The 24,199-nt window shown below is 46.9% G+C and overlaps 1 protein-coding gene across 3 annotated transcripts in view; it reads right to left on the bottom strand.

Annotated features, from left to right (window-relative positions):
- CACNA1E (calcium voltage-gated channel subunit alpha1 E) overlaps positions 1 to 24,199 on the bottom strand; it is a 475,242-nt gene that overhangs the window by 281,011 nt on the left and 170,032 nt on the right. For 2 of the 3 annotated variants that reach the window (XM_070591754.1, XM_070591753.1), the window contains exon 3: positions 22,510 to 22,775. In XM_070591754.1, the coding sequence (XP_070447855.1) occupies positions 22,510 to 22,775 (266 nt within the window). Of the gene's footprint in view, positions 1 to 22,508; positions 22,776 to 24,199 lie in introns of all 3 variants that reach the window. The other variant, XM_070591752.1, reaches the window with a different exon arrangement.

Raw genomic sequence — 24,199 nt, 5'->3', positions numbered from 1 at the left:
AATCTTAGAAGAGGAAAGCAGGAGCGGAGACACAGTCCTGCCCAAGTGCCAGCCACTCTCCTTCACAGCCCTTTCCTTCAACCTCGTATGCTCGTCTCCTCCTGAAGAAAGCACAGAGAAGGGGCACTGACATCTGGTGCTTTTGTTCCCCCTACAATGGCCTTTCTCTCCTGTCTGATCATATGTCAAGATCAAGCTGAAATGTCACCTTGTCTGTGATGGTTTGTCCCTATGCCCCACAGCACTTGTACTGTGCAATTTTATCATTTCTCCTCATATTTATCTCCCTCAAGAAATTATACCTTGAAAGGAGGGATGGTGTTTTGCTCATCTCTCCACTGGCAGTGCTTAGCAGAGCTCTTGGTACACAGTAGGAGCTCACTCAATGTTAAATGCAGGCCTGAAATGACTGTGAGGCATCCCCTTGAGCAGCAGCTCCATTGAGGAGCCATCACAAAGACCAGGCTGTTGTCCCTCACTGTGGCTCAGGCCCGGGTCCTGCTCACCCTCATCCTTGGGAGCTGACTGAGAGGCACCACGCCCATTTCTTCCTGCCAGCAGAACCTGAAGCCCAACTGCAATGGCTCTGCTTCCCAAAGGGAAGAGCCTGGACTGCAAATAATGGCTCATAGGTCAAGCAAATGCACCTCACAGGCTGGACAAGGACGTGACTTGGAAACGTCAAAGGAAGCTCCACATTGCCAAGGCCTCCAAGAACAATGCCCTTTATGGGACAGGATGGATGGAAGTCTGTCCAGGACTCTGATTCCTTCTGCCCAGGAATTCAGTGACTCCCACTGCATTCTGTGCCTGACACGAAGCACATTTTGGAGAACAATATCTCTCCCTAGTGTCCAGACCATTTGTAGTTTCAGATCTTGAATAAACGGAGCTAACGGAGCAGTGAGGTATGGGAGCCTGAGGACAGGGGCTCTGCCATCTCATTCACCTCTGCACCTTGGTGTCTAGCACGTAGTGGGTACCCAATGACTGGTTTTTAATTAATTAGTAAATTAATCAATCAACTGATAAGTGAATAGCATAGGGAAACCAGAGCCAGAGATATCCTTACAGAAGGTACCCCGCACTTTCTGCACACTATATACCCATTTGAACATTTTGTACTGTATACTGTGTACACACATCGGATATTCAAAAAAGAAACCAGCATGCACAGAAGGTCTCTTTAATGTAAAAAAAATTTTTTTAAAGGAGCAAAAGAAAAAACTCCATCTTGCTAGAAAGATGATGGAGTTTTCTCGGGGTAGTGGGGTAACTTTCACTTTCTTCTTTACTCCTTTATGCACTGTCTTAGTGTCATCACAAGCATGTATTACTTTATAATTATAAAATCAATTACAGCTATATTTATTCAAAAGAATCCGAAGCAACACAAAAACCCATCCCAACCTGAGGGTCATGGAACTCAGTACAGGGTTTCCAATAAGATCAAATGCAGGAGAACAAAGGGACAGAACGGAAGGAGGAAATGGCCATGGAAGAGCTTTGAAACCTGTGAAGAGGCTTCCTCTCCCTACAGCCTTCCCGTCTGCTCACTAGGTGCCTCATTTTATAAACTTTCCCGGCACTCTCCCCAAACACCCCTTTGCTCCACTCTCCCTCTGAGCCCATTAATGAGGATCAGTATCGCTCCAACTCTCCCTTTCCCGTCTAGCAGCTTCAAGACAATCATTAGGGAAACGATAAAAATAGGTTCGCTTATTGATTTATCTCCTCTACCAATGCTCCTTCCTTCGAACGCTTGACTTGTTTCCTTAGCAACACAGCTAATTTGGGCCGTGCTCTTGGCCTGCACACCTGCCATTTTTGCATTTCCTTCCTGGAAAAAAAGAAAGCTGGGGCAAGGGAGAAGACTGCCCCATGGGCGGGCAGGTGACAGTGGTGGTGCCGGCTCTGCTTGTCAACAGAGCCCTGGGGGCCTGAGAGCTGAGCCCTCTCTCTGCCTGGATCCCGATCTGCAGAGCCACCCCTATGAACACCTCTCAGGGACAGATCTGCAGGTACAGCGCTGAGAAGGACTCAGGACTTAAGCAGCAAATCTGGGGTGCCCCAGGGGAAACATGCATCTCAACTACCACCAGGATGCTGATGCTAGATCCCTTCTGCTCTCAGCTGCCTCCTTTCAGAGCCTGTGACATCAGGACAGCAAGGAGACTGAATATGCTCAGAGCGGCTGAGGGGCCACCAGGGACAGGCGGACAGAATGCTGTGCTCTCTACCCGACTCCAAGCCTAATGGAGAAGGCACTTTGTGGGGGGCAGTCTGTGGACACTCAAGCACTTCCTGTAAACTTCTGGGGGAGTCTAGAATAGCCCACAGTCTCAGGGGAGGCCGGTCTCAGCCTCCTTTACCCATTCCCACCCCTCACCTCAGGCCCAGAACACTCTCCCTCCAAGAAGGTCTGTCTTCTCGCCCTCCCTTCTATCCCAGCCTCCTGTTCTTGGATGTCCAGTTCTAAGAGACAGAAGAGCCTCAAAAGATGGCCTGGCCATCTTTGTGCAGGTCTTTCCACTCCTCCCTCACCTGCAGGTAAATATCATTCCAGCAAGTGGGATGTTAACTTAAAGACGATCATGGGGAAAGGGCGCTGTGACTCCCTGCAGCACTACACCAAACAGACACGGGAGATGTGAACAACAGTGAGTATTGCTATCCAAGGCTTTCATGTTACCTTTTTTATAGGAGGAGAATCAGAATCTTTCTCAAGACCTGCAATGCAATGGAGAAAATGTAGCTTGGCAATGGAAAACCAGGGCCATGATTCTCAATGCAAAAGCCGCCCCAACATGGTACTCAAGTTAGGAAAACCACCACCATCCACTCCCACAGAACCAAACAAGAAATACAAAAAGATCAAAGTCTAAGATGACATGAGGACGAAAGCCCTCTGAAAACCATAAGGTGCTACACAAATGCACAGTCATTTGTATTATCCTACTAAATCAATCTTTAAGCATCTGCTGTGGCTTGAAGCTTTGGGAAAAGCATCTGTTACTGGTCACAGCCTCCGGGAGAGGGCTGGCTGGCTGCAGCCATGGGCTGACATTGAGGAGACCCACCGCAACAAAGGATTTAAAAGAAAATTATGGTAATGGGCCTCCGGGAAGAGAGCAAAGACATTTAGCCCAGAGCCTCCTGGGAATATGGAAAGCACATCCAAACACCAGTCCTCAGAGGAGGATTTATGAAGCTGATGACTCTGATGCAATCTCTCCCAGTGATGAGAAGGGACATTAATCACACCCAAGGCCAAGGCTAAGAACAGGAGGGGTTGAACCATCACAGAAGTCCGGCTCCAGCTCCTACAGACCCTGATGGAAATGGAGTGAGATCATGCTGGTGAGATCATATCCCCCTCGCCCGGGCCACTGAGAACGATACATCTGTCCTGGAGGGACCAGTCATATTGAAGAGATAGGACCTTGTACCCAGAACCCAGACACGGCTAGAGCCACCACCCTCGTTCCCTGATCTTCCTCACCCTCGCTAGAGGCTGCCCTTCTCACAGCAGAAACATCTGCCTCCTAGCCTGTCCACGCCAGCCATGAGAGCAGTTCTTCAACCCTCCACAGACCAAAAGGAAAATTAAAGCCAGTCCTGTTAAAACAGGCCTGGGGCCAGCTCTCCCTCCTGGAACGACGCTTCACCTTTTCTCCAGATCCTGGTATGAAGTAGGAGTGAGTGTGAGACAAAAAGATGGAGCTCCAGCGGGCTCTCTAAGGCCTATCAGCAAGCCTCTGCCCTGCCCCACCCAGGTGAGAGGCCGGGTTAGAAGTAAGTCAAGGTCCAAGGGGCCTCGGCCCAGAGGCTGATGCACTCCTGGGTGGGCTCCTTTGGGTCTTCTTTGCACTTGCTCCTGTGCTGATCTAGCAGGACAGTGTGGCCCAAAGAAGGCCAATTCGGAAAAGGGAATAAACAGAGGGACTGCGTTCCTTGGGGTTCTGAGGGGCTACAGATGAATTTTTCAATTTCCTGAAAAACAATGTTAATTATCTGAACTTATTAATGTATGAACCACCTTCATATCTGGGGCAAGTTATGCCCTCAACTCCATTCCCCATCTCTTTTCTTAGCCCTTAATTTTAGGTTTCCAGTCTCTGCCCTGGGCTGATCAGCAGACAGTGCACCACACATCACCTCCAAAGGGCAGGAGGGCTTCTCCACGTGACAGCGATCAGTGCACAACTCTGGCTGCAAATCTGGAATCTACACTATGTCCCCCTTCTTTTCCACCTCCATGGGAGGAGAAATGCTCTGCTAACAAGCAGAGAAATGAGGGGGAAGGCTCTGCCTCCTGCGTGTCGTCCCATTCTATTATCTCATTGCTTTCCTTATTGCAATTTTCTCACCAACCAATCTCGTCTTTAAAAAAAAGATCAGATTGAAAAACCAAATCCCTTTTCTTTTTTTAAAACAAAACAAAACAAAAAGTGTATCATGTGACTTTCAGCCTTAACATCAGTTTTTTAACTTTGGTTTCCATGGTGGTGGGATGCAACCTGCCATCACCATGACAACAGCTGCCTCTGTTCAAATTTACCATCTGACAGGCAGTCCTGAACACACATACATACCTCTCCCCCTCTCTCTCTTTCTCTCTGCCTGTCAAGAAGATGGAAATGTCATTACACCTACTCCTAAAGACTTAAATCCTAATGAATGAAAGACAAAGAAAGCAATATTGAGAACACGGCAAAGAGGCAGAGAACCCCCCCAAAAAAGCTCTCTGTTTGCTCCTCCCACTGCTCTCTTGAGGAGGTCAATGGACTCAGTTACTCAAAACATTACCTGGTATTACCCTCTTCAGGTTGGCTGTGAAGCCACATTCACCCTTTCATTGCTTTTAAACCAAAGGACTCCCATCTGACTGCCATGCTCCCGCCCTCTCTATAAAATGACCGAAAGGAAGTTCACATCATTGCTGCTTAGGTTAACCAATCCTGAGGTCAGTTCCAGACTCATCCAAAGCCAATTCCAAAGGATGGGGAGTGGCGGTCCTGAGGAATTAAGGCAGCACTGGCCTTCCTCCCTCTTTTGCCTCAGTGACAGTCAGCCAGATAAGTTTTAACAAATTCACTTTTTATGTGTCTGACTGAATCCGGGACTCAAATGCTGTCATTCGACACACAGTTTCGGTGATCAGGAGACAAACGATTGACACTACAGATAAGGGAAGAAAGAACAGGGGAATATTAAAAGCCTTTGGAAGAAAACAAAACAGCAGTGGGAAAATTACCTGTTTCAGAAACCAGAATCTGTGTTTTGATGACACTCTGACGAATCCAAGCCCATCGAGAGTTCTGGCAGCAACGTGCATTTTAGGGAAAGCAGAATGTGGGCTGCAATGAACAACCACACCCGAGACTACACCCTGTACCAACACTCACCTCGTGGGGCATCAGACACTACTTGGAATGTATTAAAAAAATGAACAGCTTTTTCTGAAAGAGTGCATGGATCATCTCTGGGAGAATATGAGTTTTCCTTTGAAAACCCTGCAATGTACCCCAGGGTTCAAAGACACCTATTGAGCCTCCAAAGCACAGGAGAAAACAGTGAAGGCACTAAGGACACTCAGCTTGGACAGGGGAGACCTGAGAGAGACGTCACACCTGTTCTCAAATATCTGAAGGGCTAGCTTGTAATACGGGGCATAGATGGTGTCTAAACTATTTAAGAGGGTAAGACTAAGAGCAAAGGGTGGAATACCCACCCAAAGGCAGATCTGAGGCAATACAGAGAAGTCCCACTGACCCACAAGTGAATGGACTATTTTGTTAAGTGGTAAACTAAGTGTTATACTAATAAATTAACAACCATCCTCTCTAAAGGGAGAAAAGCCCCAGTGTGCAGCATTTGCCAATTTCTGGAATGTAAATACTCTCTTCATGGCCAATTTCAAGCTACCAACTTAACATCAACGCACATGGAGTTGGGGAGAGAGAGACCCAATGAACAGCCAAGAGCTGGGACTAGGCAGCTCTAGCACACCATTTACTGTAAGTTCCATGTCTCTAGGAGACCATCAAGGATGTTGGCGAAGAGATTTCTGAACTTGATGGTAGCTGAGCTGAATCAGCCCTCACATGCAGAAGAGGTTATCAAATGGGTAGGAAGCAAGGACAGTGAGTCTTCAGTCCCTTATTCAAGGACCTCCTGGGTCAGCAGACTCATTCTGTCTCTTAGCCTCAAGTTGCCCCCTTAGCTAGACCTGCATTCATGAACTCTGAAACATCACCCTTACCACAGAAGGCTGCTACCTGTGCAGCTAGATGTGTGCCCAGAAGCAGCCACAGGTGAATGGTTTGCTGGTGCCCTGAAACACAAGAATTAATTGCCCCATTCTCTCGGGCTGAATTCTGGGATACCCAGGGGGCTCCTGCCATTTCACCGTAGCCTGTAAGAGAACTGAGAGGAATCAGCCAAGACATTTGATTAAAGCACAACCCAAAGAAACAAATCAAGTAAAAGGCTCACCTCTCATTCTAGAAGATCAGTGGACCTCAGCCTTGGCTACACAGTAGAATCAGCTGGGAAGCTTTTAAAAATTAAGGATACTGGCATCCCATCCCCAGAAACTCTGATTTAATTTGTCTCAGCTACCATCAGGGTATCAGCCTTTCTAGAAGGACCCAGGCTGATTTTAACATGCAGCCAGGGAAACGAACACTGCTTTAGATGCTGGGGGCCATGAAAACCAATGATGTCCTCAAGTCAGGTGAGAGAACAACTGAGGAAACTAGAATCCCAGAGACACAATAATAAGAATTGAATGTGCCTTAGAGTTCTCTTAACTATTTTATACTGGGTGGAAGCCCATTGTCTATTGGGTATAGTAGCATCATTTCATAAAGTTCTCCAGCAACTCACAAGGGATTCTTTCTAGCAACATTTTTGGAAAAGGAGGACAATAACAAATGTTCTGAATCACTGTTTCCCATTCTCATTGGCTCTGTGCTGGTTGGCTTCTCTTGAATTATCCTTCTCTTACCCATTCCTATTTTTTCTTAATTAAGTCCTTTATTATTATCATGATCCCTATATCCAGCCTCCTATGCCCCAATCCAAGAGAAACACCAAAAATACACACTCGCTAACTAAAAAAAGGATGAGGAAGCCCCAGAAGAGAATGAAAGGACTAGACAGAAGATGACTGAGCAGAGAAATGGTACTGAGGAAAGAAAAGAGGAAACATGATCAAAGGAGCCCTGGACTTAGAGTCAGGAGTCCCTGCTCTGTTATTTACTGAGAACCATGGTACATCACTTAGCCTCTCTGGCTCTCAGTTTTCTTACAAGTAAGTGAGGGTTTGACTAGAGTTTCTCTTTGGACACTGTAATGCTAATTTCTATTATTCTGTGGTGCTAATAGGTAAAGTGATGGGAAGGTCAGTGAGGGAGAAAGGAGGAGCATCCATTATTACAATTGAGAGAAGCCATTTGGGGTGAAGCTACTAAGGAGGACATCCAATAACAACATTCAAAATGAAAATCCTGGTACACCCAGGAATATCTTTCAAGTGTCTAAAGTCAATGGAAATATCTTTAAATTTTTAAGAATAGAGCTCCATGACAAGCTGGATGGGCTAGAAACTTCTCTAAGAGACAGTTAATGAAAAGTCAGAATCCTCATAATGGTGGCCTGGGGATGAACATAAGGCTATTTTTCCATAAACTTATTATAAGCCTTTTCTACACTCCTTATTGGAATATTAAAATTTTTTCTGCAGCCTCCCTATCCCCTCAACCCCCATTTCCTTAACAAGCTGCAGGGGCAGAAGCATTCAGTAAGGTGAAAGTTCAAGAAAAGGTCACTAAAGTTGCCTCCTCCACACTACAACTCACACTATGGGTGCCCTGGGAAAGAGACGACTGAGAGTAGACTTCTTGGAGGACAGGAAAAAGTAAACGGACTTCACATGCTAATATTAAAAGGAGAAGGAGAATTGGCATTTCCAAATCAGAGGTTCTTTGCAGAGTGATGAAGGAAGTGTGACAGTGGAGCTTTTGGTGAGAGGAAGACAAAATAGCAAAGAGCCCCAACTCCAACTCAAGCTTGCCCTCCAATGACACCGGGCAAGGTGCCTCAGACCCATTCATGACGACCATGATGATGAGTAAGAGATCTTTGCTCTTTGCTCATCTATTGATCCTTTACTCCTCCACGGGTTTAGCCTTCTACCCAATAGGTGCTACACATACAGGCAAGCAGTTCACAGCGTCATCCTAAAAGGACGCTGTGTTAGGGAAGAGTACTTGCTGGTCTTTTGGTCTCACCTGAGGCAGTGTGGTACAATCAAAAAAGAATGGCCAATGGAGTCGGTCAGACCACCTCTACCTATGATGCTAGACCAATCATCTGTAAAATGAGAACAATAATATCCACTTCACACAGGGTTGGGTTAAAGGATATGCATCTCTAAAGCACGCAGTAGAGTGTCTGTCACACAAAAGGCACTTCTTAAAGGTTAGTTCCTCTGTCCACTCCCGGGGATATGTACTGAGGAACAGACAACTCTCCAGGCCTGGATCACAATCCATAGGGAATGCTGGTAACATTATATAATAAAAGTAAATGAAGGTAAGAGAAAAAGAAAGATGATAAACCTTATAATTATGCAGGGAAGTTCTGAACCCAGCCTCTTTTCTGGTACAAATGTGGAAAGCTGTTGGGCAGTTCTAATTGCCCAGAATCTATTCCTTTGCTTTGCTCTTTTAAGCCTGTCTACTGATGTTTGTGACAGAAATGAGCTCAGTCTTTCTGAGCATGTACATTCAGGGACAGACAGTTATTTGCTACTTTCTAATCATCCCCAGGGAATGAGGTTACCCAGAGAAGATGTAACATCCTTATCCATAGAACTCTGGGGGAAGAGGGGCAGATGTAATCTCAAAAATAAACAAACACATAGATTAAATACATATCTATGAGAAGGGAACATTATCTTGCCAAAATGCCCAGATCCTCTGAATTTACAGAGGCCCATATTCCCCAGAACTGCCCCCTCCTCATGTTACCACACCACCCACCCCCCCACCTCCAGACAAGCCCACACCCTTCAACTGCTCCTCATGTCAACAGACCAGAAGAACACATGCATCCTTGTGCATCCATATGGCTCAGTTATTTCATAAATACAAATTCCCATGCAAATACAATCCAAAGTGAGCAGAAAGAAGAGGCAGTTCCTTTCATTTTTTCAGGCCCACTCCCTAATTTCTTTTGAGTCTTCTGCCTGGTTTCCAGAAGCCAAGTGGCACATCCTAGTTCTCCATTCACAGCCACACCAGTATCCAGCTCCCTCAGGTAAAATGTCCTCCACTGTCTTAGTCAGATGACCTTCACCAAGCTCGTTAGGCAAATATCCAAGGGCTCCAAGCCATGGAGATTTTCCCCTCCCTGTCACATCCCTCTAACCCTTTCAGAATCTTCCTCCACAGTTCATGGAGTCCAATCCTCTCTCCCTTCTCTGACAGAACAAAGATGGAGACTCTAAATACCCAGAAACCTGAACAGACAGGGAGTAGCTAGCTGGAAGGCTGGCACTCCCTGTGAAGAAAATCTGCCCAGAAGCCAAGGTGGGACTCTGGGACCATCCCTCCATATGCCATTGATCAGGCCATCTGAAACTTCTGGATACCCTTTACGCACAAACAAAAACAAAATCAAGTGAATTTAAGGTTGACGGTTTTGAATATCTCATCTGTTTTTATCAAAAGCTTGCTGGGAAAATTCTGTATCATTATTGTTCCTGAAGATATTTTTCTGGGTTATAAATCCAAATGTGCCCTTAGGGACAGCATCAGTGTAAAATTGGCATTAGAAACACACGAAGAAAGACAGGTTCTGATGTAGATATTTTTAAATTTATCTTAAAAAGTGTAAACCCAATAACTTCGAGAAGAAAAAAAAGGCTCGTGGAAAGACCATCTAGCTGCAGTGGCTGAGAGCACGGCTCTGATCCAGGCGTCCAGCTCTCCCTCGCTGTGTAATCTTGAGCAAATGAGTCAAGCTCTCCAGGCCTTAATCCCTGCAACTGTGAGATGTAGAAAACAAGAATGCGTATATCCGCAGGACCGTCACGAGGAATGAATGCAGTAACCCACGGCATGCACTTAGCACAGCAATCCAGCATGTAGTAAGCACTCAATAAATGTTAGATATTTATTGCCTTTCTCAATGTTAACACTAGTGCTAATACCTAACACGTTTACAAAGGGCTTTCATACACATTAGCTGAAGCTACCCCACAGTCCTCTAAGGTAGGAAAGTGAACTCCACCTTAAACCTGAAGATGCCAAGGCTCAGAGAGGCCACAAGACCAACCTGAGGTCACCTAAACATTATCTGGCAGTGCTCGGGTTAGAAACCTGACAGGAGTCAGAAAAAAGTAGATGGTGTTGTTAGAAGGGGAAAACTTAGCTGCAGAAATTTAAGGTTGATTCATCCACAATTAAGCAGATAAGAACAACTAAGACTTATTCACGGCTTCCTATGTGCCAGACATTGTTCTAACATTTTAAATGTGTTATCTCATCTGATCCCATCACAAAAAGCCTGTAAGATACACCCTATAAGTAAAATTCCTATTTGCATTTTAGGTTTGAGGAATCTGAGGCACAGCAAGGTTAAGTAGCTCACCCAAGGTGCACAGCTAGGACGGGGTGGAGATGATACCAAGACGTGAATCAAGAGGCCGTGTTTCCAACCATGACACTCATGCTTCCAAGCAGGGACTAGTAAATCCTAAATTCTAGGGCAAAGCTTTCATCAAGTGGGCACTGGACGAGATGATGTCTAACATCCCTCAACTCTGAGACTCTAGGGTTTGACACTTCTATTGTCTAACAAAGAAATAAAATATTGTCTAAGTGAGTCTCTGATAATGACACCTAGAGCAAACTTTGGAAAAAGCAAGATGCTAGACCCTAGCCTAAAACAGACACGAAGTAGTCATTAAAGTGTGTATTGATTTCAGCAAAGCAGGTGACAAGGAGATCTCGCACAACATTCTTAAAGACAAAATAGAGAAACATCAGCTGTTTAAAGCACAGTTTAGAAAATTCAAGAAAAGTTGAACAGTTGATGAGTAGTGACGAAAGCACTGATGATAAGCAGAGGGGAGTTCCCAGATTCCAACCACATTTTCATCAGTTACTTGAATGAAAGCGTGAAGCACATGCGTATCCGGGCTGCAGATGACACGGAGCTCAGGGTGTAGGTCTCACTCACTGAAGAGCAGAGGCCAGAGACGACGTCTACTGGAAATCACTTAAACATGGGAGGCAGCCCACTGGGGTTCAAGTTCACTGGTGGTGACCTTGGGGAAGCGACTTAATCTTCTTTAGCCTCAGTTTCCCCACATTTAAAATGTGGGTAATAACATTTATCTCATTGGATTGTTGTTTTGTTTAAATAGAGAGAGTCTGAAGTTGGGTGGATACTCAACAAAAGTTAATTCCCTGGCCCCACCGGAAGAGGATCTCTACAGGATAGACTGTGGGACCAAAAGCAAGGACATAAAATGTAGTTGAAATAAACACAGAGTTCTGAATTTAGATTCAAAAATTAAATTAATCAGGGAGCCAGCCCAGTGGCGCAGCAGTTAAGTTCGCACGTTCTGCTTTGGCGGCCAGGAGGTCGCTGGTTCGGATCCCGGATGCAGACCTACGCACCACCTGTCAAGCCATGCAGCGGCAGGTGTCCCACGTATAAAGTAGAGGAAGATGGGCATGGATGTTAGCTCAGGGCTAATCTTCCTCCAAAAGATAAATAAATAAATAAACTAAATTGATCAGAACAGAGTGAGGGAACACTAACTGTGTCATCAATTCATGTTAAAAGGTCCAGGGTTTTTAGCTGACTACAACCTCAACGCAAGTCTAAAATAGAATGCCACTTCTTAAAAAAAAACGTGTTTTTAATTTAAACAAATGTGCTAATTCTCAATAAGCACTGTTCTATGTTCTGGTAATTAAAAAACTAATAGATAATGACCCCTCCCTAGCAGGGATTTTAAACCAATACTAAAGTTATATGGTAAGTGTTACAATGAAGTGATAAACCAGGTGGCATATGCGAGCCTAGAGGAGGGAGCTGGCCTTACTCTACCAAGAGAAATCAAAGAAGGCTTCTGGGAGGAAATGACCTCTGAGTACAGTCAAGGCCAGGAAGTCAGGGGAAGTAAGAGAAGACATTCGAGGTGCAGGGAGCAGTACAGGCACGTTGGCCTGGGAGAGGATGGTGCCTTCAGGCATTAGCAGCCATTAAGGTGATTATGGCAGTTGAGGCCAACTGGAGCCCAGTGTAGAACAGCTCATGAGAAGCCCTGCACACTGAGCTAGGGAAACCTTGCCAGTTACAAAGCAAAGAAATGACAGAACCCAGACTAAAATTAGGTTTTCTGACTTATTATCCATCCTCTCTACCTCTGCTGTCCTATAGTGTAGTCATTAGCCACACATGGCTACTTAAATTTAAATCAAATAAAATTTAAAATTTAGGGGTGCCACCCCATGGCCAAGTGTTTAAAGTTCTGCACACTCTACTTCAGTGGCCTGGGGTTTGCAGGTTCAGATCCTGGCACAGACCTACTCCATCAGCCATGCTGTGGCAGCATCCCATGCACAAAAAAATAGAGGAAGACTGGCACAGATCTTAGCTCAGAGCTAATCTTCCTCAAGCAAGAAAAGAAGAGGATTGGCAATGGATGTTAGCTCAAGGCGAATCTTCCTCACACAAAAAAATTTTTAATTTAGTACTCAGTCACAATAGCCACACATCAAGTACTCAAGAACCACATGCGGCTAGTGGCTACCATATTGGACAACACAGATAAAAACATATCCTTCCTCATAGAAAGTTCTGGCTAACAGCTGTTCAGTGCCATAGTACCATTAAGTGAACAAGGAGGAGATTGGGTCTGCAGTGCTTTACAGAACAGAAACAAAGGGGGAAAAAAAAAGGCAGGTGGAAGCTGTAAGGAGGAATATTTCAACTTTCTACACCTCAAGTTTCCTGATAACAGAAGAGCACTTGTCACTGCAGGCTGGAAGCTCTCTATCGGGGTGATGCATAAAGAGTTCTGTATTGACTTAATGCTCTTTGGTTAGAATGTCTGTGTTTTATCGTGGCAGTCTGGCTGACATGCTAGCGCAAACATATCGCTGTAGCTCCTTCATGTGGAGTTCTTGTCATATTTGTACCTGAAGGATATGATGTTGGGTTGGGAGTCACTATTCCTGACGGCCCAGCATCCCAACATCCCAGAATGTGGGAATTTTCGGACATAGTCAAAGTTTTTAAATGGCGATTCATGGACCCCCCCTGAAATTGAATGCAAAACTGTATGTGTACTTTTCAGAAAAGAGAGGTCCATAGCATCGATAAGATTTTGATAGGATTTGTGATCCCAATATACAAAGTAAATAGTGTAGTGGAGGGACATAACAGTCCCACTATCCAAAAAGAGTCATCCAGACAGCCACTCAGATCATTCCCAACTCTAAAGTCCCAGAGCCTTAAGCCTCTAAAGATCATCAGCCTGCAATTCAACAGTTTCAAGTCGAACGTCCCCTGACCTCAACAAAAGAGAAAGGAGTTGGGAGTGTAAAAGGGCATGGAAACAGCCCAGGACACGAAAGGTGGATAATCAGTCAAGTTGGGGAAAGTATCACCTGTCAACCTCTCGGTGAGATGCCTACTGGAAGCCCTCTAGGAAATCTTGGTGGTTCATTTTCGACGTTAGCCTACAGAAACAAGCACACCAGTTAGATGTAGCACCAGCTGGGGAACTTCCCAGTACATCCAAAGCCTGCTGAGCTATCAATCCATTAAAGAAATAATGGCTTTGTTCTAACCACCACCTGATGATATGACAATTGTACTAGGATTAATCTCCAGGTCCTACAGTATTTCTAGAGCTGAAAGGACTGATTTCTAGAACAACGCAGCAATTCCTTTGTTATCTAGTGTAGCTGGAGAAGAATGCTTTGGTTAATTTAAAGAAAAAAGTGATCAAGAGCTACTTTATATAATCAATATGGATTATAATTTGCAACAGCTCTGACTGCTATACACTGCACAGAACCTTCAAACCACATTGAACATGATGCAATGGATGTTTCATTGGTGATATTTAGAAAGTACTACGGCATCCTGCGGTGTCTAGGGGCCAACAGTACAAATCTCAACTGTTATTATACTGTAGATCTCTGGGTGCCAATTAATACAGAATTCTGTATAAGAAAATGCCAGATAACAACAAACACTGTACTTTTTTTACAGCCTGTGTTTGGTGATACAGAAACTGGAGAGATCCTTAGCGAGACGATGAAGAAGGTAAAGCTTCTCTTTTACAACCTCTGAATTCCCATGTAATGATCCTACAATCCCTCCCAACCATCCACTGCCCTCACTACCTCCTAGCAACCTCCTCTCCCCCAGCTAGGGCCACATCTGGTCCTACAAGTCCAGGTCAGTCCAACACCAGGCACATAATAGGCACTTCATGGATGCTTGTCATCAATCAATAGTAACTAACTAATTAGAATATTCAACAACAGTTAACTGAATGCTCACTGAGTGCCAGCATTGTGTCAGGTGCTGGTATAAAATGTGGCACATCCTACGCCAATTCTCAGAAGAGCCTGCTCTAAGTTATAAGGCCGGAAAGAATAAGATGACCTAACTCTAAGTTGATGTCACATATTAGCTTACTATGTCCTCACACCCAAGATCATCTGCATTTTGACAGAGAAGTCTCAAAGACTCACTGAACCCAAAGAACCAGCTTTTGTGAGCAGCAGGGCTCCGGGCTGGTACATGAGAAATTTGGGACGGGGAATCTCCTGAGCTGTTTGTAAGACTGGCCTTCTCTAAAGGCACTGCCAGGCAGATAACAAAATCTTGTAGAGCAGTGGCTCTCAAAGCATGGTTCCACGACCAGCAGTATCAGTGTCACCTGGGAACTTGGGACAAATGCAAATTCTCAGGCCCTACTTCAGATCTACTGAGCCAGAAACTCTGGGAGTGGGTCCAGTAATCTGTATTTTAACAAGCCCTTTAGGAGATTCTGAGACACACTGACGTTCCAGAACCTGGGTGTGGATGATCCAGGCATAGTGCATGTGGATGACTCCACCACAAAGAAACTAAATGAGGAATTAGCCTTGATACTGACAGAAGTCACCTGCTGAAAAGAAAAGTCACCCTCAGAATAGTAGCAAAATTGTTCTCAATAGCACACAGCTGGAAACTGCCGGGATGTTAGTGAGTGACTGTTGAAAATCCATTTCATGCTTTTTGACTCTGACCAGCCCCACGAGACAATGGTGTGGAAATTGAGAAAGAGGCACAAGAAGTTTGAAAAACTTCATACCTACTAAGCTGAAGCCTGGGAAAGACTTTCGAGGACTCATTTCCTCTTGGCGCTCGTTTACAGAGCCTCTTCCCTGGGTCTGCGAGGCCACTCACAGCAGGCTGCATCTCAGCCACGGAAATGATGGCAGAGTCTGATCACCACAAGCCTCCTTCCTGACCACTGACCAGAGCATGTCTTCCTTTTCCCTTTAATGTCACTCACTGTTTAGCCACATCCTTTTCATTCCTCCCCTAAAGGGGAGGAGGAAATAAAGACACCCTCCCTGCACACACACACCCCCTTTCCAATCCCCCACCCCTACTTTAACAACACAAGCCTTCAGACAGCAAAGGCACACATCTAAAACAGGCTTTCCAAATTCTCCAGAGATGGGGGAAACAGATGCAGCAGGACCAAACGCAGCAAAAAAAAAAAAAAAATAGCCTCAAAATTATGCAGAGTTGCAACAGCGATTCAAATCAACCACCCACAGTCAAAAAGACCACACTTGGCCCAGGCACCAGGCAGGGCCTCTCCCTGAAGCTCCCCACATGGCTGGACCGCTGGAGCCTGGCCTGAGTCCCATTCCCAACGCCTGCCCACCTGCCTCTGGGGTGAACTACTGCTTTAAAAATGGGTCTACTGGGGGCCTTGGTTTTCTTTTTAATATTCAAGAGGGCTAAGAGTAGAACTGTCTATCCTACAAACTTGGAACTCAAAACACAATAAGAAAAGAAGCTCGCAATTATTACCCACTGCTCTGCCAGGTGTGAGGTCAGGGATGTATTAACTGACAGCTTTTAAAGTCACTCAGTGCTGTTCTCCTTAATCTGGCCCATTTCCCCATCTTGAGGACACACTTTCTGGCTACAGCTTGCTTTCCAGACATGGGGACGTGGGGGCTCATCGGGGTTTACAGCCAAAGACTGGCCAAAGATGCAGGGAATGGAAAATTAAGTAAACACACTTGGGGTACCCAGTGAGCAAAAATATACCATAGACATCTCCCTGAAGTGGGCTTAACAAGAAGAGACCACTAGGTTGGAGGAGCCTAGAAACTCTGTGCTGTCCCTTCTGTCCTTAACTAAGAGTGATGCTGGAAACAGGACTAGTGAACCCACACATGGGTCCTCTCTGTGCAGGTTTAGAATGCCGAGGGAAAGAAGCGTTGATCCAGGTCTCTGGCATTTTATCCCTCTTTGAAAAGGACTGCTTTAGAAGCCACATGGTAGTGTTGGTGGTGGTGGTGGTGGAAGTGGAAGGGGGGCAAAATGCTCCTTTGGTGGCTGCTCACCCCCTCCCCAATTCCTATGTGAATTCACACTGGAATTGGAAAAGAAACAGTTACAGAAGCCTGCTTTTTAGCTCAGTGGCTCAGCCTTCATCAGCATGAAGACTCAGGATGACGAGAGGACTCAGAGTGACAAGTACTTGGGGACAGAAATATCTTGTTACCCATGTTCTCTGAATAGAGGAGGGGAGTCGCTGCATATTTATGGGGCACCCAAATGTAAGAGGCCTGGGTAGAAGGCAGTCATTATAAAAACAGCAAGAAAAAGCACATAAAAAGAGAGAATTTTTCCCCCAACTACCTTTTCCTTGTGTCCTAGTCCCACGGCAAAAATCAGCAGACTTAGAGGAAAAAGTGGATCTGTGAAGCTGGCCCTCTGCAAGAGACCTTTCATATATCCAAAAGGAAAACAAATAGCCTTCCTTTTTTGAAAATCCTAGGAAAAACCCACACATGTAATGAATTATTCACAAAGGCTGAACCTAAAAATGAGAGAGAGAGAAAGACAAAAAGGGACGGAGGACCAGATAGAAAGAGAAAGTGAAGGAAAGGGCCTGCTCTCTCTCTCCTTGAATAAAAGGGTATTAATTACAGGCACATTTAGGTTCCCTCTTTCATGTCTTTGTGGTCAGTGATAAATAAAATAAGATCAGCAGAGTTGGTGCTGATGGGCTGGATCGCAAGGCTGGGCTTTGACAAGCTGCAGCTTCCCAGGCGGTCTTGTGAGTGACATAAGCGAGGCTACCGATTTGCTGATGAAAGACGAGGAGTCAAGGGTGTGCGGGAGTTCTGATAGCTTAGCAAATCCTGACTCAGTTTTATTTTAACTACGAATATGAAGATGCAAAGAAACCAGATGTTTCTATAAAGAGGGGAAAATGCAGCAGAGTTTGAAGAGGAAAAAAAAACACACCTACATTTTGTACAGCAACAGCTAAAAAGAGATAAGCAATTTTGGAAGGAGCTAATAATTCCAGAGTCTAGATCTTTCAGAAGAAGATAAAAAGAAGGCCTCTTCTCGTTATTTTGCTCTCCTCCCTTAATTCATAGTGTTCATGGAGCCTACAGCAGGGAAAGCAAGTGGAGGGAAGTGGGGAAATAATGATATGCAAACCAACAGAGAAAAACTATCACATCCAAGATATTTTTGTCTCCATCCTCAAGTCATTTCATTTCTGTCAAACTCCTTCACTCCAACTCGCTTTCCAGGCTGCATCCCAATTACAACTCGTCCCCACAACAAGTCACAGCCTGTTTTCCGGAGGAAACATTACCCACACCTCATTTCAAGGGCAAAGCCAGCGGGCAATTTGGAGATTGCCCTGGAAGCCTCAGAAAACGAAGACCTTTATCCTGCAGCCTCAGAGTCGGTTAGAGTCGCTATCTGTTTCACTGTCTGCATCTGTGCTTAGGTACACAGCAGACTGAGGCCTTTCTGCATTATCTGATCATAGGATATAATTACAGACTTCGTCCTTGTTAGCTGCCACCCTCTGCCCTAATCGAGGCACTCTGACTCATGATCCTTTAGAGTTACATCAAACCTGAAGTTCCTGCCAGGATTACGTCTACTATCCTGCAAGGTGCTGGATATTTATAGGGAACCAAAGCAGGAAAAAAGTATATGCCCAAATGCAAGATTTGGGAACTAAAGCTTTCAGTAATCCTCACCAAAATCCTCCAAAATAAATGGACAATTTACAATGGGAAATTCACGACTATAAAACACACAACCTCTGACCAAGATCCAGGGTCCTCTAGGGCTACAATGAATTTCCCTGCAGCAAGAAATCACGGACAAATATCCACAGGTTCATTATAACGAGCTTCATCATCGCAGTGGCTGCAAACACATTTGATCTTCCTACTTTAAACCCTGTTCATTTCCACGTGAAACATGTACCCCCCCCCCCCCCCCGCTGTGATGACTCATACCATCGGTGGGGAAAAATCTCCCACTGCCCATTAACAGCTGAGTCTCCAAGTCAAACATACCATTTCTTCCCTTGGCCCTCTAACCTAGAAAAGTGCAAACACATGTGGGGCATGTGGGGCATCTCACAGACCATGAGGGAGACCTTGTATGTCCACAGGGTAACTGGGCCCGAGAACAGAAGGGTAGGCATCTGGGACAGTAGCCATGCAGTGACATTCAGAGAAGCCAATTCACTGAGAAAAAGAGAACTCTTTTGTTAGACCTATGAGATGGGCAAGAAAGAAAAGGAGGAATCATATAAAATGTAACATCACATTTTAAGTCAGATTAGCATTTTCAAAAAGGTTATGGTAGCCACTGCAGGAGACAGTGCCATAAGAAAATAAAATTATCTCCCTATGCAGATGTAGCTTCCAAGAAAAATGAAACACATTCAGAGGGGGCTGTTGACTTGCCACCATCTTTCATGCCAAATCTGGGTTATTTTAGGCTTTTCTTCCCATAAGAACTAGACCTTCTCTATTAATAACTGGATAAGGTTACCCCCTGACTCCACCCGAGCCAGAGGGTCCTAAAGTATAAATTAAATAATTCCTTCTATTTAACTCATCTTTTCAGGTCAATCTGATTAAAGACCAGTAATATGCAGCATTAAGAGACCACTAACAGCACAGAGAAGTGTACATTTTCCCTAGCCCTACAGTGCTTCTCTGCAGCCAATAAAAGATAGATGTCTCAAAAGGCATAGTGCACAAACTATCAAAATCCTCAAGCATGTCACATGTTCATATCTCAATTCAAAGCAGGTCTTGACATGTTTTCTGAACAGCCTGCCGTTTTTCGAAATCTGGCCCTTACAAAGAGCAGAGAAGTACTTCCCAAACTTCAATGTGCATACTAATCACCTGGGATCTTATTAAAATGCAAATCTGATTCAGTAAGTCTGAAGTGAGGCTCAGGATTCTGAATTTTTAACAAGCCCACAGGTGATACAGATGTTGTTCCTTGCTCTCTTTGAGAGGCAAAAATCTAGAAGACTTAGTTCACCTAGAACTAAGACCCCCTTTCTCAGGTATGCTGAAATTTCTGAGGGATCCCATTAACAATAATAGGTAGTGTTTACTGGGTAATTAGGCAATTTTGTATGAACTTGACATATATTAACTCATTTAACTCTCCCGGTAACTCATTATTATCATCTTCATTTTACAGATAAGGAAACTGAGTCACAGAACAATGAAGTAACTTTTCAAGGTCACAGAGCTGGTGAAGGAACTGGGATTTGAAGCTGGTCAGCCCAGCTCCCAAGCTTTACTGGCAGCCTCTGCTCACACTGATTCCCAGTAAGATATTTCGGAAAGCTGAATGTTTAGAGAGGAAGGGAAGAGACTAGAGACTTAGATGCGGTATTGGAGAAAACGCAGAACCCACAGAAGTGCAATGTTTCCACATGGTCACCACTAGGGAAAATATATTAGTCAATTATGTTGTACAGCCAGGAGGAAAAAGCAAACACAGTGTATTTTAAATTTTCCAACCAGGCTCCCCTATATACCTTAGCAGATGTTCTCTGAACACTGTAGCAACAGCCTACGCTGTAGAACCACTGCGAAACTTCCAACTATGGGGATAGAAGAGACCACTGGGACGGGGCTCACCGCCAAGGCATTGAGTACATGCTGAAATCAACTCCCTAGTCTTTCCTTTGACTCTCTGGTGCATCCTGGCCAAAGACAAGGAAAGGGCAGAGTAAAACACAGTCGCAGCTTGCGCTCACAACGCCTGGTGGAAAGGCAGTGTCTTTGCAGCGGAAGAGAAAAGGTGAATTAGGGCGACCGCGTGGTGTAGGGAACGTGCATTTCCAGCCCCGAGCCTGGGCCCAGCCCGGAAGTACCCGAGTTGCTGAACCCGGGTGATCCTGCAGCCCTGGCGGCCTAGGGAGTTTCGGTGGCGCTGTCCGAGGTGCCAACAATGGCTGCTGGCACACTTTGCCACCCGGGGCGGCCAGGCGGCTTTGTCCACCGCAAGGAAACCGGATGGCGCCTGTCTGAGTAAACACGCCCCTAAGAGAGGAGCACGGTACAGCAGGACCGGGAGGGTGGGAAATGTTAGAGAACTGTAGAAAGCTGGCGGGGGAGGAGGGCCCGGCTGGGGAAATCAGTAGAGACCTGACTAGAGGAGTGTCTGCAGCTGCAGCACGCAACACAATGAGATCTGCCGCTTTGTGCGGCGCACCGGCAGGCGGGACTGCAGAAACTGGACTCTTCCCACTCCCCAATACCCCCACCCTAGATATGTTTAACTCAGGCCCAGTATGGCCCCGATCATTGTTTGGGAGGGGGAGGGGAGTGCAAGGAGGAGGAGAGAGGAAGCCCAGCCAGGGGTGGTTGTGGGAGGATGCGAGCAGCAGCAGGAAGAATATCTGCTTAGAGATGCTCCTTCGTTTCTAATGAGGGGTGCTGCCTAGAAGCACCATGCGCCAGCCAATCGTGGTGCTGCTGAGGCAGGGAACTAGGGAGGAAGGAGGAGAAGGCCAGAGACTGGAGTGGGGGTAGCAGGGAGATGCCCAGGCTCTGGGGGATGCGAGCCGCGTGCCTCACTGATACTAGAGACCCAACGGGGCTCCAGCTGCCTCACTGCTGCACACCTGGAGGGTGAGGGTGGGAGTGGGAAGGAGGGAAGAGAGGGAAGAAGAGGAGGGGCCTCCCTTGTAGGTGCATCCTTCCCAAGAAATCTCTCTCCACAAGCATCAAAGTCCCATGTCTCCAAGCCTACCTCCATATTTACCACCACCCCACTGGCGTACTTCCTGCTATTCCCCCATCACCACCCCACCAACCCCCAATTCCCAAAGACCCTGCCACACACCCAAAATCTTAGTGAAGAATAAGGCAGTGAGATGCTTTACCGGCAGCCTGCATTTGGTGCATTTGATTAAACCTGCAAAGAAGCTCCTTCTATGCCCCGTTCACCCTGACACCACCATCATCCGAGCTGCCCCCACCAGCTCTTTGTGGAGAGCGGTTCCGTTGGAACTAGAGAGAGACAGCTTGCTTGCACATCTTTGGGCTCAGCTGATGCAGTCCTCAGCTGATGAATTCAGGCCCAGCAGATGCGCCTGGATCCAGCAGATCAACTGGATCAAGCATTAAGAGGCAGGAGTACCCAACCCAGGACCAAAGAAATGATGGGCCTTGCTGAGCTGCTCTTCCTCAGCTGAGAAGAGAACTCCAATTCTGAGCTGTCTGGGCTATGTCACTAGAGATTGCCTCCCCGGGCACACTCATTCACTCTACTTTCAGAGGAACTTAAACTCAGTCCCCAGAGTTAGCTGGGTCCCCAGCCAAACCTGTTTTATTTATCCATTCGTCTGTTTGTCTACAGGGTTTTGGCCCAGACTCTTTGAAGCTTAGAACTGATAAATCCCCTCATGGAGCTTCAACTTCCATACAGGCAAATGGTGCAGGTGTCTCCCCAGCTGGTGGCGATGGGGGCAGAAGGGGTGGCTTCAGGGAGGAAAAAGAGGGATTGAATGTGAAAAAAAGCCTGAGATTTGGGGCAACCCATTCTATGGGAAGGGCCTGGGGGGCCTGGGAATCAGTCAGAGCCCAGCCCAAAAAGGGGCAGACACCGCAACACCACACACCCAGGAACGCTAGAGATCTCCACATAGGAAAAATCAAAAACCAAAAGTCTTACCTTGCAAAACACAAGTGCCCAGACTGGTCTCTATGGCACCAAGCTTGCCCCTTACATGCAGGAAGTAAAGCGTACACTTCAGCAAAAGGGGAAAGCGGCACCAGGAAGGGGATGGGGGATAAATTCCATGGTAAGCTTCCCCCCTCACCTGAAGAAATGCAAAAGGAGAGAGGGGAGTTATGGTGGGCAAGAAAGGATATGGCCAATCGATGAGCTTCTTGGCGTATTTCCTGACAATGTTATCTTCTCCGAAGATGAAGAGGGATCTGTTGACGGTGAAACAGTTCTGCCGGACGGGAATGGGGTTGTACAAAGCCATAGTCCGCGCCCTCTGCGCTTTCGACTGCTTGTAGGCGGCCGCCGGCCCCGAGGCAGGCACGGGGGTTCCTTGCCGGTTCCTGCTCTGGTCCGAGTCTCCATCGCCTGACCCGGGCCTGCCGACCACCGCCTCCCCGAAGCGAGCCATCCTGAAGTTTAAACAGACAAGACACACAAAGGTGATCGCGGCCGAACACCCGCACACAGCAACAAGCAGAAAGACACACGGAGACTCAGAGCCGCATCCAGACGGGCACGGGGACTACCGCCTCCGGGGAGCCCCGGGAGCTCTTCGGAGAGGCGGCAGCAGCAACCCCACCGCTCTGAACTGTTGAATCTAAATACAACCTCTGCGAAGCTCCATTCCTCAAGGAGGAAAAAAGGGGGGAAGGGCTTGGGGGTGCTCAGTTTCTGGAGGCAATTTTTTTTTTCAAAATGCCAGTGTGTGGTGGCGTTCAGGGACTGGAGACCAGAGGGGTGGAGAAGGCTGCTCTTCAAACATAGCTCCTCTTCTGGTAGACGCACCACCTAGTTCTGGGAGAGAGGCAGGCACCGGCCCGCTAGGTAACAGTTTGGTGATTTATTGGTATGAGGGAGGGGGAAAATGAAAACAAAAGAACTTTTTGTAAAAAAAAAAAAAAAAAAAGATGGAGTTACGGTGACATGCTTTATAACGCCAGCCCCTGCAAGTCCATCTAAGAAATTCCACGGCCAAGACTTGGGTCTTTAAATCTGCCAGCACAGACGCATCCAAAGGTTGAACGAGAGAGGAGGAGGAGGGGAGAGCGGTATTGAGGTTCCTGCGTAAACCGCAACGCCCAAAATATCGAAATAAGAAGTCGATCCAACCGGAGAGGGATAAATGACTTCAAAGCTCCTGCGCTTGGGATAGAAGTTGAGCAGCATCCAGAGAGCAGCGAAGCCCAAGTGCTAGCATCCGCCCGGAGCGCTCGCCGCCGCCGCCTCCACGGATCAGCATGCAACAGCGATCCGCGGCTGCGCCGGGGAGAGGGCGGGAGCGGGCGGGCGGCGGGCGAGCACTTGGGCGAGGGAGGAACAGGTTGCAGCCGAGCCTAGCGGTGGCCTGACACTGAGTTGGCCAAGGACCGAACTTCCTCACTCACGACTCGGTCTTCCTCTTCCACCCTGAGAGGCCCCTTGGTGGAGCAGACGAGGAGATCAGGAAGGCGAGGAGGGGGAGAGCGAGCGGAGCGCAGAGGCGCAGCGAGGCGCGCACGGGAGCGCCAGGAGAAGCGGGGGCGGGGCCGGCGAGGACGCGAGGGGCGGGGATGGAGCCGGAAGGACCCCGGTCAACCGCGGCTGGGGGTTCCTGGGAGGCGAGGCCGGTTTGGCTTATTGATTTACTTAGCCAGAGGGGAGCGGGCCACCTCTGCAAAGGTCCAGGGAAGAGTCGCCTTTCTCTAAGTAATGCCGAGAGGAGAGAAGCGGGCGCAGCTGGCGGTGCGGCGGAGTCTCCGCAAGAGAGCGGAAGCCCGGCGGGGGCGCACACGCACGCGCGCACGCCGTCCCCGCTGAGAGGCGTCTGCCACTGCTGTGCCCCACGCGGTCCCCG

The sequence above is a fragment of the Equus przewalskii genome, chromosome 23, assembly GCF_037783145.1.
Source record: "Equus przewalskii isolate Varuska chromosome 23, EquPr2, whole genome shotgun sequence".
NCBI lineage: Eukaryota > Metazoa > Chordata > Mammalia > Perissodactyla > Equidae > Equus > Equus przewalskii.
Note: the sequence above shows the minus strand (reverse complement) of the source record. Positions and strands in the feature narration are given on the sequence as shown.